The sequence below is a fragment of the Bactrocera dorsalis genome, chromosome 4, assembly GCF_023373825.1.
Source record: "Bactrocera dorsalis isolate Fly_Bdor chromosome 4, ASM2337382v1, whole genome shotgun sequence".
Classification (NCBI taxonomy): domain Eukaryota; kingdom Metazoa; phylum Arthropoda; class Insecta; order Diptera; family Tephritidae; genus Bactrocera; species Bactrocera dorsalis.
The window spans coordinates 36,995,212-37,012,178 of record NC_064306.1 but is presented as its reverse complement, the minus strand read 5'-3'; the positions used below and the strand labels follow the sequence as shown (position 1 = coordinate 37,012,178).

At 34.6% G+C, this 16,967-nt stretch overlaps 1 protein-coding gene across 2 annotated transcripts in view; it reads left to right on the top strand.

The window, feature by feature from the left end:
• Positions 1-14,993, top strand: part of LOC105222207 (myc protein) — a 56,291-nt gene extending 41,298 nt beyond the window's left edge. For both annotated transcript variants that reach the window (XM_049455370.1, XM_011199432.4), the window contains exon 3: positions 12,707-14,993. In XM_049455370.1, the coding sequence (XP_049311327.1) occupies positions 12,707-13,515 (809 nt within the window). In that variant the 3' untranslated portion in view covers positions 13,516-14,993. The remainder of the gene's footprint in view (positions 1-12,706) is intronic.
• Positions 14,994-16,967: the final 1,974 nt, after the last annotated feature.

Sequence of the window (16,967 nt, the reverse complement as noted above, 5' to 3'; positions counted from 1 at the left end):
TATAATTTTTTTCGCTGACTCCACATTTATTGGGCACTTACTCAATACATTCACCGCATTATCAAAGAAATTTTTTTGCTATTTAAAATTTTTTTATTTGCATTTGATTGTAATTCATTTTTTCATATTTTTTGATTATTTTTTTGATATTTTTTTAATATTTTTTTATTTTTTTAATTTTTTTTTAATAATTTTTATTTTTCTTTTATTTTTTCCAATTCTTTTTTTTTATATTTTTATTTATATAAATAATAATTTTAAATTTTTGATTTTTTTTTTAATTTTTTTACTTGTATTTTTGTTTTTTTTTTTATTATATTTGCGTATAAAGCAAATAAAAGCCTCAACAAATCTTGCACATTTCCTTTGCATACTAATGAATTTTGATTTGCATATAATCTTTTTGCATTCAGCTGGCAATAAATGAATGAATGCTTTCGTCGTTGCCAACTTGCACATTTAAAAACAGTTAACTCACGAAACTTCTGCGAATGCGGTGATTTTTGTGCACACCTTTTTCTTGGTAATTGACTATAAAATATTGCAACAAACAAGGTGATAAAAATTTAAGTGGTGGAAATTACAAAGGCTTTCTAAAATGTATTGTAAAGAAAAAATTTTGAATTAAAATAATTTAAAAAAAAATTGAATTAAAAAATGTTTTTGCATTAAAAAACATTAAAAATAATTTAAAAAGGAAATTAAATCAATTAAAAATGAAAATAAAAAATTAAATTAAAAAATATTAGAAATTAAATATTTTTGAATAAAAAAATTAAAAAAAATAATAATAAATTAAAAAATAATATTAAACAATCAACTAAAAGTAATAAAAAATTAATAACTTAAATATAAAAATGTTGATATTAAAAACAAAATATTTTAAATAATTTACAAAAAAAAAAATTTAAAAAAAAAAAAAAATATTTAATAAATACAAAAAAAAAAAATATTAATAAATACAAAAAAAAATAAAAATAAAATATATCAAAAATATTTAAAAAAAAAATTAGAAATATACATATTTCTAAAAAGAGCCCTCTTCCAATTTTTTAAATTTCAAAAAAATATACATAAATGCATATTTCCATAAAAAAATTCAACTAATTATTTGTGAAGCTGTATTTTCCATTGCATTAAAAATCCCATTACCGTTCATTTCTGTTACTCCATTGATTGCAAAGATTGCAAATTGTTATTTGAAAGCGCTTTCAAGCCACTTTCAGCATAAATCACTCAGACAATCATTAGTTCATTCATACATTGCTGCGCCACAAGCCATAAATTAAGTGAAATTGGCACTGGCTTGGCAGAAGCTCGTATCGCTAATTGCATATTTCAGTATTTCAGCGTTGTTGCCAGTGAAATGTGCCGCGCTCGCTAAAAAATTAAATAAAATATTACCAAAAGAAAAAGAAAATCAAATAGAAGAAAGCGGCCTTTTATTAGCGCCCTAAAATGTCCAAATTATAATTGCATTGCACTTAAACTATTTTATTTCTATAACAAGAAGCCATAACGTTGTACATGTATGTGTGTGTGTCTGACGTGCACTTTTTTTTCAACCAGTCAGCTCATTCTTGTTGCATTCCTGCGGTGTAGCATCACCAACTCAGCAACATTGTTTCCAGCAACAAATGCGCACGCCAGCAAACTCAACTGCCGTTCTTATATTGTGTGTCTGTGTGCGCTTGTGTATGTATTTTGTGCATAAAAGTAGTTCCGTAACAGATACCTTGTCTGCTTTTTGCACTCGCAACGTTCTATTGTTGCGCGGCAGGCGAGAGACGTAAGCGTTGGAAACAAGCTTTTATCTGCTGCCAAAACGACATGCTTGACAAGCCAAGCTATAGCATAGAGAGTCGCTAAACCAGTGTGGATGGAGGCAAGCGAAAACTGAGGCGCGCACTGCAGCATTGCAACTATGGCTTGTTTTTGTTGTATTTTTTTGGTTTTTGTTTTTGTAACTGGCACTGGTGAATGCCGCCAGCACTACGGCATGAGTCTAGTCGCTGCAACTAACCGCTACAACTTTGCTACATTACACTCACTTTGTGTCGTGTTTGGCGGCGGCGGTGTGCGCGGCGCGTTGGGGCGCCCGCGCTGTTGTCGGCTGTCGGGTGGGCCAAGCAACATATTTTTGGAGGTCGTTTGCGCGAATTGCTGTCGCAGCTTACTTACCCCAGACCCATGGAATTTGGGTCAACGAATTGAGATTTTTAGATTACATGCTGCTGCTGCAGCTCGAACTTGTAGACATGTTGCAAGTTGCATGCCGTTGCGTTTGAGAGCGCTGCTTCGTCGCTGACTATTGTCTATGCTTGTGTGTTGGTTTTATTATTGTTGTTTGTTGTTGTTGGGTCTTTTTTTGTTGGCTTTATACGGTTGCTAAGTGCCATTCATTTCTGCTTGTTTGAGTTGTCTGGCAAGTAATCAGCGTAATATCGCAGATAGACACAGCAGCAGCAGCCAGACAGGCTGTGAGTGAGCGCTGAGCAACATTCACTTTGCCGTTGCTGCGGCTTTGAAGTTTCTAAGCTGACTTTTGTGTTGTCATGCACACATTCCACAAAGAAGCACATGCATGTAGTGTGTGGTGTGTGGCATGTGTGTGGTGTACATGCAACATGCTAAAGTGGTATGCGCTGATGATGTATAATGTGAAATGTTAAGTGGCGCAAAAAATGACAATGCCGCACAGCCAGCCGCCGCGTATTTCCTTGGAATGCCGCTAAGCAGCTTTTCGTTGCAGGCACACACACACATATACAAACGTTGCCTGCACGTCTGTATCCGTTTGCAAAAGTTGCTGCATCATCCGCTTAACAGCAACTGCTTAAAGATGTTTATTTTCCACTAAAACAAAAATAAAAAAAAAAAAAACAAAATAAAAAGGCCGCTGTGGCAGCTTCCTAGCAAGCGCACATGCCACACAACCATAAATATTCCCTTATTTTTTAGGCTGCATATTTTTTGTTTGTTTATTGCTTCTTAGCTGTTTAGTACACCACTTCACAACACACTGCCTTCTTCACCTCTCGGCGGCGCTCATATGTTAATGAGTTTGACAGTGTTGTGCCGCCAACAGTCAGCATGCAGCAAGCCGCATCACCGCCGTTGTCGTCATATATAGCAAAGTTCGATAGCCCAGCAGTAATCTCGGCGCGTCCAGGGGGGGACTCGTTTATCTCACCTTTTCCTGTTGATACCCATCTCCGGCCGATGATGACGACATCTCGTGTTGCTATGCCGGCGGCGTCGCCTTTTACAGCATCCTTTGTCGTCGATCCGCGCAGTGCTACGTATCATGCGACTTTTGTTGCCACGTCGACAAACCTGCCTGCGTTACAAGCGTGGCAACACTCCATTCTACTAGTTTTTTTTTTTTTTTTTCTTAAATCATTCTTGAGTTTTTGTGCGCCCATGCCTGCTTCAGTCCGACATTCCACTTGTCACAGCGTCTTACCTGCTGCCCATAAAGGTGGCCTGTTGCTTACGCTTGTTGCATACTTTTCATTACGAGTTAATGACTTTTCGATTACCTTGTTCAGCCATATCTGCCGTTTTTTTTTTGCCTTCTCCTTTTCTATAATTGTTGGCTATACAATACCGCGAGAGAGAGACCCTTTTAATTGATTGGTATTGCGGGCGAGTTTGCGTCGCCGCTTTATCACGCCGTGTTGGCTGAAACTTTCTCGTCATTTCGTTTGAAATTTTAGTTAGCTTTTAGTTTTTATTGTTATTGTTGTTGTTGTTTTCAGAGAAATCACTTTAGCGTCGCATTTAGTAAATGTATTTTATTTACATATTAATTTGTATCTCATAGCGTTTCCAGTCGCAGCAGGTTTCACCCATTAAATGCGGCTTTGTAGCTGTCTTTGATTTTAATTATAAGCCGCATTTTATTTAAATTTATAAATTTTTTATTAACTGTTATGAATTTTCCCTCTTCACCTCTTTCGCTTGCTCGTTCGCTCGCTACTCATAACTTACACGCTTCCCTTTACAGCGTCATGCTCGCTAGCGTAACAGCCGCAACTCGTCGCTGACTTGGTAACAGTAGTAATTCTAGATTTCTCTGCTGTTGAAAGTGGCGCCAGTTCTATATTTTCAGTTGAGTAGTCGTGCTTAATTTAAATGACTTGAGAATTATAGCTTTTGATTTCACAAGTCAGCTCTCTTTAGCCCTCAGCACGAACTTTGTAACTGCTTCCCTTTAGTCTGTTTGTTTTTTTGTTGTTTCGAGACCCTTAATTTATGCTCAACACGTTTTTTCCGATAACAATTGTTTAATTACACAAAGTATTATGGTAATCGCAGTAATCGACATTTAAATACAATTCGCATTCGTGCTACCGATTGACGCTATTGCTAAAGTGTGCTTAATTAGTTGTTAGATTTGTTAGCAATAGTTGTTCTAGTATGTTATAAACTTTTAGCAAAACAACTGTCAAATATAATCAACATATAACCATTTTATAACTAAATGATAACCAACATATAACCATTTTATAACTAAATGATAACCAATATATAACCATTTTATAACTAAATGATAACCAATATATAACCATTTTATAACTAAATGATAACCAATATATAACCATTTTATAACTAAATGATAACCCATATATAACCATTTTATAACTAAATGATAACCCATATATAACCATTTTATAACTAAATGATAACCAATATATAACCATTTTATAACCAAAACTCAAACTTTTTTTGGAATAAGAGTTATTTCTATTATCACTCGTTTTTCCTTCGCCTGTCAACTTATGAAAAGTACTATTATTTTATTTTGAACTTTAAGTGACAATATACTACCCTGCAGGAAAATTCATATTAGTGAGCATAATATTAAATTCTTATATTTTTGTCGTGTCTATAAGCTATTTTGAACCATTTCATGAAATATTCTACACTAAATTTTATATTTAAGATCTACTTTGAGGTCTAAAAATTTTCCTGCTGGCCTGCTATGGCTTGGAAAATCCGCCGTAATTATCGCCAAATGCATGTTAAGCCATTTGCACATCATAATTAATGTAATTACACGACATTAGACCTACTTACATAATTATGTGCATTTGTAGTGGCTTTGTGCAACAACAACAACAACGTCTCCAATGCCTGCTGTGAAAATAGCGCCAGAAGCGCGTATATTTCACGCCGGATACTACGACGCACGCATATTTTTACGCTTATTCGATAATGCATTAAGTGAATTAAGTCATTTAGCAACTAGCTGGCTAGCCTAGCCGACAGCTTTTATGCTTTTGTATTTACTAAACATACTTATGTATGTATGTATTATATTTGTAGGCCTTACATTCGACAATGTGTACATATGTATGTCGTGGTTTTTCCCCACATTCATCGCGCAGGCTGGCGGCTGTTGACAGCTTGCGAATTCCCCTGGCGATTATGATTACTAGAAAAACTAATAAGTAGTGCAAAAAGTAATCAGTACAGTAACAACTGTGTAAATATAATGGCTTTGAAATTCAAAAAAAAAAAATAATAAATATGAAAATGTGACAAAGTAAAGCGTTTTGGCACGAAAAGCGGGAGTAGAAAAAAATGTGAAAATTTTACCGCTCACAGCAATTCAGTTGGACTTAAGCTTGTCGTCAGACAATTACTTAAGTACAGTGTGCGCGAAAAAGCAGTTACATACTTTTCCATATGTCAATGCAACAACAACTACAATTTATCTACAACATATCGCTACAAATTTGTCTGTATGTGTACAAATAGCATTAACGGTCAATAACATTTTCGTCGAACGCCAATGGCTTAGTAAAAAAGAGAAATGCTTTCATATTACAAATCCGTGTCCGCCGTTTGTGTGGCATTACACTAGCTATTAATCATGTGACCGCAAAAATGTGTTATTTTTGTACTTTCCGTAATAAAATCATGCATCAAACGCTCGGTAGGTAGCTAGCCAGCTAGGCTATGTAGCTCGGCACTATTGAGTGTTGGCATGACGTTGCTTGGGCCACCACCACCTACCACCGCTGGCTTTTTATTGCTCTAATTTCGGTTTGTTACGCTTGCCATTGTTGTTGTTGTATTACATACATACATATGTATATAAAATGTGAAACTGCAGGAGGGGAGTAGTGTTGGCTGCTGTAGCCGAAATACAATAATTGATCGAAATTTCAATTAATCTTCTATGCGTTGCTGTTGTTTGTTGTTGTTGCATTTCATGCTTCATGACGGTGGCGGCAGTGTGTGTGTCTAATTGCCGGGTAGCTGGGTCGGTAGGAGGGTAATTGTTTGGCAGCAGTTTGCGCGCTGCCGCCTACTTTAGTTACTTTTTCCCTATATACATATGTACATATGTATGTATGTATATGTGTGTTTGTGAATTTTATGCTTTGTTTGTATTTTTTTTTTTTGTAGCTTTAGTTTTTTTTGTTGCGTACATGCGTCATAATCGCCCTCGTTCCCCTTATGCTTTGAACTGTAATCGATTTTTCTCTTGTGCCTCCTGTCGTTTGCAATTGATTTGGACCTCAGCAATTTGCCGTGATTTTTGTTATTGTCAATTTTCCCTAATGAGAGTGCGTGTGCGCACTTGAGTAGGGACGTCAATGCTGTTTATTAATGGAAGCTGCGTTCTGATTTATGCCTGTGTGTTTACATGCATTATACACACTTTTGGCATTGCAAATCGCTTTGAAGGTCGCGCAGCAGTTCTCAGGGTGTTTGTAGTTACTTTGATGTTTTCTGTAATTTATTTTAAAATATTACTGTGTTGCACATAAATTGTTTTGAAATGCGTGTATTTAAACATCATTAAAGTATTTTTGATTGTAAATTAGTACCAGGTGGTGTGTTCACAACTAGTTTGCGAGTGGTTGTACTTATGTAGACTAAAAATTTTATGAAAATTGTTTAGAGATATTTTTTCATAACGGTTTGTGTTTAAAATTAATTTATTTTGGTTCATGTTGTAACTGCTTGAACTAGTGTATTATTTTAGGACCATATTCTAAAAAGTTGTTTATAAGCATATTTTCATAATATACAATATTTTGAATCCATATTGCAGACTGGTAATTTTTGGTCCATAATTGTAACTAGTTACTTTTGGACCATATGGTAAATTGTTGTTTATAAACTTATTTACATAATAAAAAAATTTTTTGATCCATATTGCAGTATTACATTACTAGTTATTTTTAGTTAATATTGTAACTGGTTGTATATGCAATAATACAATACTAGTAATTTTTGATCTATATTACTCTTAATACAACTGCGACCTATCATCCTTTAACAGTATGTACTATTCATATTTATATGCTTAAATAGATATGTGCTTGTGTAGCTGCACTCTTGTAGCTAACTGTATGCTGATGTCACTCATACGCCCGACGTTTGCTCGGCCATACAAGCTCACTAAATGCTTATGCTATTTTTTTGCAGTAATTAAATTAGCAAATATGTAGATTTGTATGCTCAAATGCTAATAAGCGTTTTGGCAAGACAAACTAGCAACAACACAGCGCGCTTTTGTTTTAACTAAAAGATGAGTGTTTCGAAAAATTCAGGCCATAAAATTTATTTTCTGCACATTGCTGTTAGATAATTTCGCGCAGCATATTACTTTGTGTGGATTTACTCATCATCAGGCGTTGACTTTGCGGAGGTGTTGCAGTGGCGGTGCCAGCCGGCCACGCAGCTATCGCTATAACCACATACGTACATACATATGTACATATGTGCGTGTATCTCCGACGCGCTTGACAACACGCCGCAACATAATTTCGAAAATTCTTATCGCAACTGCGTTATGCGGCGAGCGGTGAGCGGCCAGCCAGCGCGTTTAGAAGGCTTTGTGTATACAACATACAGCAGCTTGCTCGTTTGCATGACGTTTTTGCGTAATATGTGCGTAAGTCATTACGACCTGGTTCCGAATGTATACAATAATCTCTTATTAAGCAAATTAGCACGTAGCGCCAACAAGCGATGTGATTAGCGCTTCATTTGCGCACGCAGGCACAGTGATAACAGCCGGCGCTCTATGCGTTAATATAATGTCCATTAATAAATTTTTGTAGTTACATACTTACATACATACGAGCGTGAGTTGTGGTTTTTGTTATCATAAAATATATAAAATTTGATTTTCATTGGTGATTAAAAATTTTATTTTAATAAAATTGAAAAAAAAAATAAAATAAAATATGTTTATTACTTTTTCTGATATTTAAAAATTTTTTTTTTTGTATTTTTAATATTAAATATTTCTTGATTATTTAAAAAATAATTTTTTTTGTTTATTAAAATATCGAAAATTTATAAAAAAAAAAAAATAATAATATTCTTGAAATGAAGAATTTGAAGAAATTTAAAAATAATCAACAAATATTTATATTTAAAAATGACAAAAAAATAATTTATCGCAAAAAGATTTAAAAAAATAATATTTATCATAAAAAAATTAAAAAAAAAATATTATTATGAAAGAATTATAAAAAAAAATATTTATCACAAAAAAAATTAAAACAAATTGGTAAAAGTAATACATATTAATATTCTTGAAATGAAGAATTTGAAGAAATTTAAAAATAATCAACAAATATTTATTAAAATTATTAATTTAGTTGAAAAAAAAATTATTTATCATAAAAAAATTAAAAAAAAAAAAAAAAACAAAAAAAAATAAATTAAATTTATCAAAAAACTACACATAAACTACACAAATATACATGAAATAAAAAAAATTATGATAATAAAAAGAATGAAATCAGCGAAAAAAATTATGATAGTCCAAAAAAAATAAGAACACATGAACAAAGCAAAAAAATAAAAATCTATCGTTTATTTCTGTTATATGTCGAAAGCAAGCAAAATAAGCACAAGCGTCGAAATTGAAACATAAAACTTGAAAAATAAACATTACTGAAAGTTTACCCAACATTAAATGTACAACTACCTAAAAACACACATATAACACGCCAACGTACAAGAATTTTATTGCACAATTTTTTCTTTATTCATTTCACTCATTGATTACATTTCGCTACAGCACATGACTTGCTGCTCACGCGTTTGCCAACAGCCTGTTCACTAACAATTCACATTTCTACACACAGGTTACTCATACCCACAAGCTAGTCTGTGTGCTCGCACTGCCTACCCCACCACCGCCATCGCCAACTTTTCGCCAACCCCAATGCTGGCAGTCACTTAGCGTCAGCCCATTATGCCGTTATATGCCATTTCGCCAAATTGCCAAAGCCGCAGCAGAGTCAAATTGAACTTAGAGCAGCGACTAACTGTGCCTACCCGGTCGCGCTGGCTACATACCATATACAAATGTACATATACTATGGGAAGAGGAGGCCTACAAAAGAATTTCTTTTCTTTTTGCGTACGTACACAGCGTAAAAGGAAAAGCGAAAAATTGCTGTTGCTATGCGGAAAAGACTTAAGTGTGTCGCTCGTTGTCGACGGTACATTAATAATATCATGCTTATTGCTGTTGTTCTTGTTGTGGTTGTTGTTGCCAATAAAAATTTCGGCAGTGCGCGCGCAAATGTGTGTGTGCGTTTGTGTTTTGCGTGCGAATGTGCGTCTATTTGCTTTGTGCGCGCTGGCGCTCGCTCGCTCTTCGCATAGCATCGTCGCCGCCGCCTCTTGCCATATCAGCTGCGTACCGCCCGCCCGCCACGCTTTGCACCACACACGCAGCGCCTGGCTCCACCGAGCGTTTTTGTCATGAGCATCAGCTGCGGTGGCGATATGTGTATGGGTGTTGTTGTTGTATTTGTGTATTGTTGTTGTATTTCTGTTGGCGCAGTTTTTGGTGATTTTTTTTTTTGGTTTTGGTTAACGTTACCCCACGCAATGTGGCAATTGCGTCTGTGAAAAACGGGGTGTGTGTTGCCGTAGCTTTGTTGTATTTTTAGGAAATCATTTTTTATTATTTTTTTCTTTAAATTAAAATTTTGTTTAGTAATTTGTGGTCTTTCTACTGTGTGGTGGGTGCATTCATTTGCGGTTACAATAATTTTAGATATCTCTCAGTTGTCCATGCGCTTTTAAAGAAATTTTGGAAATTTTTTGAGACTAAAATATTTTAAATTTTTACTTTTTTTTTACAAATTATTTTTAAGTTTTTATATATATGTATTTTTATTGATTATTTCTTTATTATAATTTTTTAATTATTTTTGTTTTTTATTTATATTAATTTATAAATATTTCTTGTTGTTTATTTTAACTATAATGTTTTTTCATGTTTTTTTTTTCATTTTTTTCTTTATTTCTTTTTTATTTTTTTTAAGTTTTTTTTTTTAATTTTTTTTTTAATTTTTTTTTTATTTAAAAATTTTTTTTTTTAAAATTTTTTATAATTTTTTTTATAGTTTTTTTTTAATTTTACTTTTATTTTTTTTTATTTTTTTTTTTTAATTTTTTTCTTTATTTCTTTATTTTTTTTTTTAATTTTTTTATTTACTTTTTATTTCTTTTTAACTTTTGTAATTTTAATTTTTTTATATTTTTTATTAATATATTACTTTTATTTTTTTTTATTATTTAATTATTTACCTTTTATGAATTTTTTATTATTTTTTCTTTTTTCATATTATTTATTTATATTTTTTGTCTTGCTTTTTATAAAATTTTTTTCTTTTTCAAAAATCACATTGAAACTGTTTATTGACCTGCCTGTTAGGCAATAAAATTATTTGCCCTAAAATACTCTAATTGCTATTTTAGCGAAGGGAAAATGTCATATCCATTAACCCACTTGCCGCGACTTGGCCTCAGGCCCCCCATACACTTTGGCTGCGTTGCTCTTTTGCGGCTTTGATTTTTGACTTTTCTTTATGCTATGTCAAATCTAATTTAGTAAGGCTTTTTATTAGCTCTAGGCAGGCACTTGATGTTGTAACTTTCCGTTACTCAATTTTGCGGGGTCACACACGCCGCACTGCAACTGTAACTGCTTTGATGACACTATTCCACGAGCAAAAATCGCGCGCTACAACTTCATAAATGCAACTGTAAAAACAAACTTTGTTTTTGTAGCACTACTTTTTCCTACATACAATTTTCGTAACAGCGCTACTACCAAATTTTGTTGCTAGGCCAAGCGTTAAGTGTGGCGCCACTATTATGTCGTCAGCCAAACATTTTCATCACATAAATTTTGTCTTCAACTCCTCGCCGCTTTTGCTACAATTTTTCGCTATAAAAAGCTTTTCTGGGCCGTTTGCTTTTTTCGCCGCTAATCTCGTCGCAAAAGGCCAGTGAAACGGCCAAAGTTCGCGCGAGTTCAAATTTCACACATTGTGACAGCGCCGAAAATAGCTAAGCGCACAATTATTTTTAGATTCTCTAGATATCTAGAGGGATGTTGGGCTCACTGACGGCAGCAGCATGCGCTTTACATATGCTAATCACACGCCCACCTGCGTCAGCATACGAACCACGACGTTGGCCAGTGTCATTTGCTTCCTGAATTCTGATACCTTTCACCTACTCTCTACTCACTACTCAAAGCTTATAGTAAAGCGTCTTTACATGCGTACAAATGCTGTAATGTGCACGTATTTAGGCATATGGGTAACCCTCTTTCGCCGAGTCATTGGAAATAAGTCGTATGGGCGGAGTAGGCGTACAATCTGTTTTATCTGCATGCATTGACAGCTGACGGCTTGACTTAACTTGGCTGCCACCTTGGCGTTCAATGGTAGGTGGGTGGGTGTTTGCTAGCGCTAGCGCATTTGGCGCTTAGTGACATCATACTGTGCTTGTTGACGTCGGTAAATGTCGTACGGGTGGCTCCACGGTTTATGCTTTGACGTCTGCCTCTCAGCACCCAACGCTACGCTGCTGTTCAATATGTAAAGCGACATGTTGGCCCCTAAAGCCATTGACATTTTACATTTAATGCTCAACACGCGTGTAACCCAACGTTGTCTGTATGTTAGTTGTATATCTTCTATTAGTATTCTTCTAACGCTGAAATAGTTTTTATGCGAGCACTCACATTGCTTGCGTGTGTTGAGTGGGTGGCCGTTTGGCGCGTTGGCTACTGGACTGCTGTCTCTATGCTGATTTGTGCTTCCGCACAGTTTTTCTAAACCTCTAACATATTGCTCCATTTCGTCGTGGTTATTCAATCGTTTTGTAAGCATGTTTCCATATAAATTTCAACGTCTTCCTTTCACAATGCCAACGTGTATTTACACATAAATTCTAAGCGCTATGCTTGGCGCTGTACAAAGGGTGGCGTAAAACGTCTGTTATTGATTTATGGGAACGTGTTGTTCGATATATGTGTTTTCTAAGTTTGCGCTGTTTTCTCTCGCCATCAAATTAAACTCACTTGAATGTGTAGGGTGTTTTCGCAAGCGCGGGGTGGCATCACCCCGCTTTTAAAAGCAATTTATTATATGATTTGTATGATGCTATCGTATATTTTGATAAATTGCGGCAAGACAATACTCTACCGCTGATACGCATAAGCTGGTAGCGTGAACGCGTTGGCAGCGATATATTGCTATATGTACGATATATACTTCAGCAGCTATTAATTAAACCGCGTTGGTAGCAAAAGTGGTGCTTTTATAAGCACTTTGTGTCATATATTCATTTATAACTTTCTCTACTTTCTTTGAAAGACATTTGTCTAACGATTTGTTTTACTTCTCTTTCATTGCAGATGAAGAAATCGACGTTGTATCCGTTAGCGATAAGAAGTTGCCCACAAATCCTTCAGATCGTGATCGCCGCGCCATCGAACACAAAGTCGGCTTTCGTTTCTCCACCGCGCGCATCGTCAAGAACCCCAACGGCATACGCACCATACCGCCACGTCGTCACGGCGCCTACACGCTACCCTGCTCGCCGGCCAGCAGTAGTCCCGTGAAGTCCGTCGCCACCTCACGTTATCCCTCACCATCGGGCACACCCTATCACACCGCTACCTATGCCAATAAATATTTGCAACAACAAGGTAACATAATTTCCGGTGAAAACCGCATTATCGCTGGCGATAAATCGCGTAAACGCCTCACTGTGCACGGCAGCAGTGAATTGACGCGCGACCTGGATTACACATTGCCGCCCAGTAAGAAGCATCGCGGCAAGAAGTCGTCGTCGTCGTCCTCCAAGCATGCTGGTGGTCATCACAGCGCAGTGCATAACGCTAGCGGTAGTGACGCGTTGCGTCGTCACTTCAGTCTCGACGAGAGCGCCGACACAATTGAAAAGCGTAATTTGCATAACGATATGGAGCGTCAACGGCGCATCGGTCTCAAGAATCTATTCGAAGAGCTGAAGAAACAAATACCCAGCATTAAGGATAAGGAGCGCGCACCCAAGGTGAATATATTGCGTGAGGCGGCCAAGTTGTGCGAGTCGCTGACACGCGAAAATCAGCAGCTCTGCGATACGAAAGAATTGCTCAGGGAGCAAATGCATAAGCGTCAAGAGCATTTGGCGCGCTTACGCAACTTGATGCGCGATTGATAGCCGTTATGGCGTGTGCGGCCGCGCGTGGCGCAAGCGGCGTGCGGTGGCGGTGTGAAAGCTAAGAAGGACGACGGTCAAGATATTGCGAGCGCGGCTGGCGGTGTGGTTGGCGCGGTAGTTGAAATATGTGTGCGAAAGCTGCAACGAGAGCGCCACGGAGCGCACAGCGTCAGGCGCAAGTCGTCTGTCGTACAGTGTATGGAGGAGCAGTGGTAAAAAAATTTGTAAAAATGTAAATAATCAAGCAAACTATAAATGTTAAAATGTGCGCGTGCAGCGCGCTGGCATAAGTAAGCGTGAAACATTGTAAAAAAAATATTTTTTTTTTTTGTAAAATAACTGTTTTGCATATGGTAGTTATATGATACAGACATGCAGGCGTGTGTAGACAAGCGCGCCGCGGCAGCATAGTTTGCGCGCGCAGGTCAATACAGAGAGAGTTATGAGCGCGCTGTTTTTTTTTTTAGAAAGTTGATATAGTTAATACTATTTTTTTTTTCTATTTTAAAATGTATAAAACTTTTGATGATTAGTAATAATAATACACACAGACCTTTACTATTAATATTTACTAAAAATTATAATTATTAAAATTAATTATAACTAATTAATATTGATTGCTACTTGGTTTTTGTTGAAGCGTAGACGATAAGTTGAAATAAATTTGAAACATTGATGAACTCAGTAACAAAAACAATTTGCTAATGCAGGGTTTTTAGCATCTTAGCTACTTGTATATAATAATAACAACAACTACAACCCTTGTAAAGCTTGTAATAACTTAAATTGATTTGTTTTCTTATATACTATATGTACATACTTATATATATACGTAACTAAACAAAATTGATAAAAAACTACGGTTTACTTTGATAAAAAATGCAAGGATCTAGCAGGAGCAAGAGAGAGAGAGAGAGAGAGCGATGATTGTATTGAAAAAAAGCGCATCTCTGTGCTCAAGCTTTGAGTTTATTCGAAAGAAAAAAATCAAATTCAGAAAGCGCCCGTGCTCTTTTCGAAATAACGCTCGATGCTCTGCTCTGTAAGCGGCTTAAAGCGTTGCATATAGTTTTAATAATTAAGTTTGCTTCCATTGCAATGCTTAGTGTATAGTGTTTTTTTTTAAGATAATTACATAATTACTCTTTATTACAATTACTATGTATATATGATATAATATGTATATATATACATACACACATACATATTTACTTACATTTATATACATTTTAAATTTTTGTGATATCATTTTTCTTAACCAAAACGAAAAACAAAAACAACAACAACAACAAACAAAACTTAAAGTTAGTAGAAAAAAAAAACAAAAACAACCAACTAATGACATGATGAACTCTTGAGCATGAAGCAAAGAAATTATTAACTGGACAAAACGAAATTCACGCAAAAGCACGTGAATACAAGGAAGCATACATAAAAACTAAATGCTTATATAACTAAGAAACCCAGAATTGCAACGAATGCGACTGGAAAGCAAAAAAAAGAAGAAAAAAAAAACAAAAACAAAAATGAAGAACTATGTATTTGAATGAAGCACGATAAGCGTTTGATGAGCGTAACAAAACGGCAACAACAACAACAACAAAAACAAAAAACAAAGCGTACATTTAACAATTAGCAAAGAACGAATACAGCGGCGGCACTAGAAATGGGGCAGCGGCGCTAGCGAGCAACGACTCCAGCGCGGTTGTTAGCCCAGTCGCACGCGCAAAAACAATTTCACTAACTTAATAATGAAGCAATGAAATTTGCAGTTACAACTAAGGTAACAATGCAATTTGACTTCTTATTAAAGTAAATTGTAAACACACACACGCACGCATGCATATAAACAGGCAAAAATAATGCAAAAAAATGCATCTGTGTGTGTCTCTGCAGCATAACGGCATATGTAGCATGCATATGCGCCGATGTTGCAAGTAAAAATAATTAGTCTTTTGTTTACATTAATTTCATTTGATTTAGGCTTCAATTGGCTGTAAAGGTATATAATGTTAAAAATTACAAAAACAAAAATTAAATATTACAAAAACAAAAAATGTTGAAATTTATGCTAAACACAAATTTCCTAAACTACATGCATACTTTTTATGAATAACTATATATATATATATAAATAATTTTTTTTTTCAATATACATACATACCTACACATACAAACTAGAACGAACATTGTTAAACTACTACATACACTTAGCAAGTTAGCAAAAGAATTAAATATGAATAAAGCGCATTAATTAGCTACCTTTTTTAATGTTAAATCAATTGATGAAAACAAATCTTTCCTTTGATTTGGTGATTTTACGCAAAATCCCCACCACCAACACAGGCACTAATGCAGACACTTATATTAAATATAATATATATATATTATACAAGAATATATATATATATGTTTGCAAGAAAACAAAATATATATTTATACTTTTTTTTTGTAGTCACGTAGTTGCTATAATTTAAGCAGTTGGCGGTTATATGAATTATTTGCCTAAAAGTGAGTTCACATTTTTTTTCTTTATTTTATTGCAATTGTTTCTTAATTACGCCTAAGTTTTAAGCTTTTCAGCATTAATATATTTTTTTTATTATTACTACATACATATATAATAAAAAACTACATACATTTAACCTTAAAATAAAAGCTACTATGCTACTTATGTACATAAATATGCATATATATACAATATATATATATAAATATATATGAATAACGAAACTATATATAAAAAAATATATATATACATAAATATATATACATATTTACAAATACAAGTTGAGGCAGGCGGTTCGCAGGCGTTTTGTTTATTTTACATACATTTTTGTTGTGGGGTTTCAAGTATGAGAGTAGAGAGTAGGGTTTACGGTGCAGTCACTAAACAGCTGTTCAGCAGCGCCGCCGCTAATTGGTTGGGTTGGGTGTTAGTTACCTGTTCTCAACTGTTTAACTGTCGATTTAATTTTTACTAATAAGATTTATTTACTGCACATAAATGCATACATATATAAATATATTTTAAATATAACTATATATATATTAATACTTATATATGGTATATACATAAATACATATGTACTATATAATAATAACTATGAAATATCTATATATAGCGCGTTACCATATGTATAGCTTGTTTGAATATGATATTAAAATTACTAATTATACACACACATACATACATACATGCGGTGGAAAGCATAGAAACGTTAGCGCAGGCAGTGTGGCAACGGTAAATAGTTAAGTGTGCAAAGCTATCGCGTTTTTTATATTTACGAAAGTTATGGCGCATAAAATACTTTTGTTGGAGGAAAAAAAAATATTGACTATTGACAGCAACAACAAAATATATTAATATTGACAAATCAAACAAAAAAAAATTTTTTTTTTGTTGCACTTAATTTGTTTTTTTCACTTTCGCATTTTTTATTTTTTTT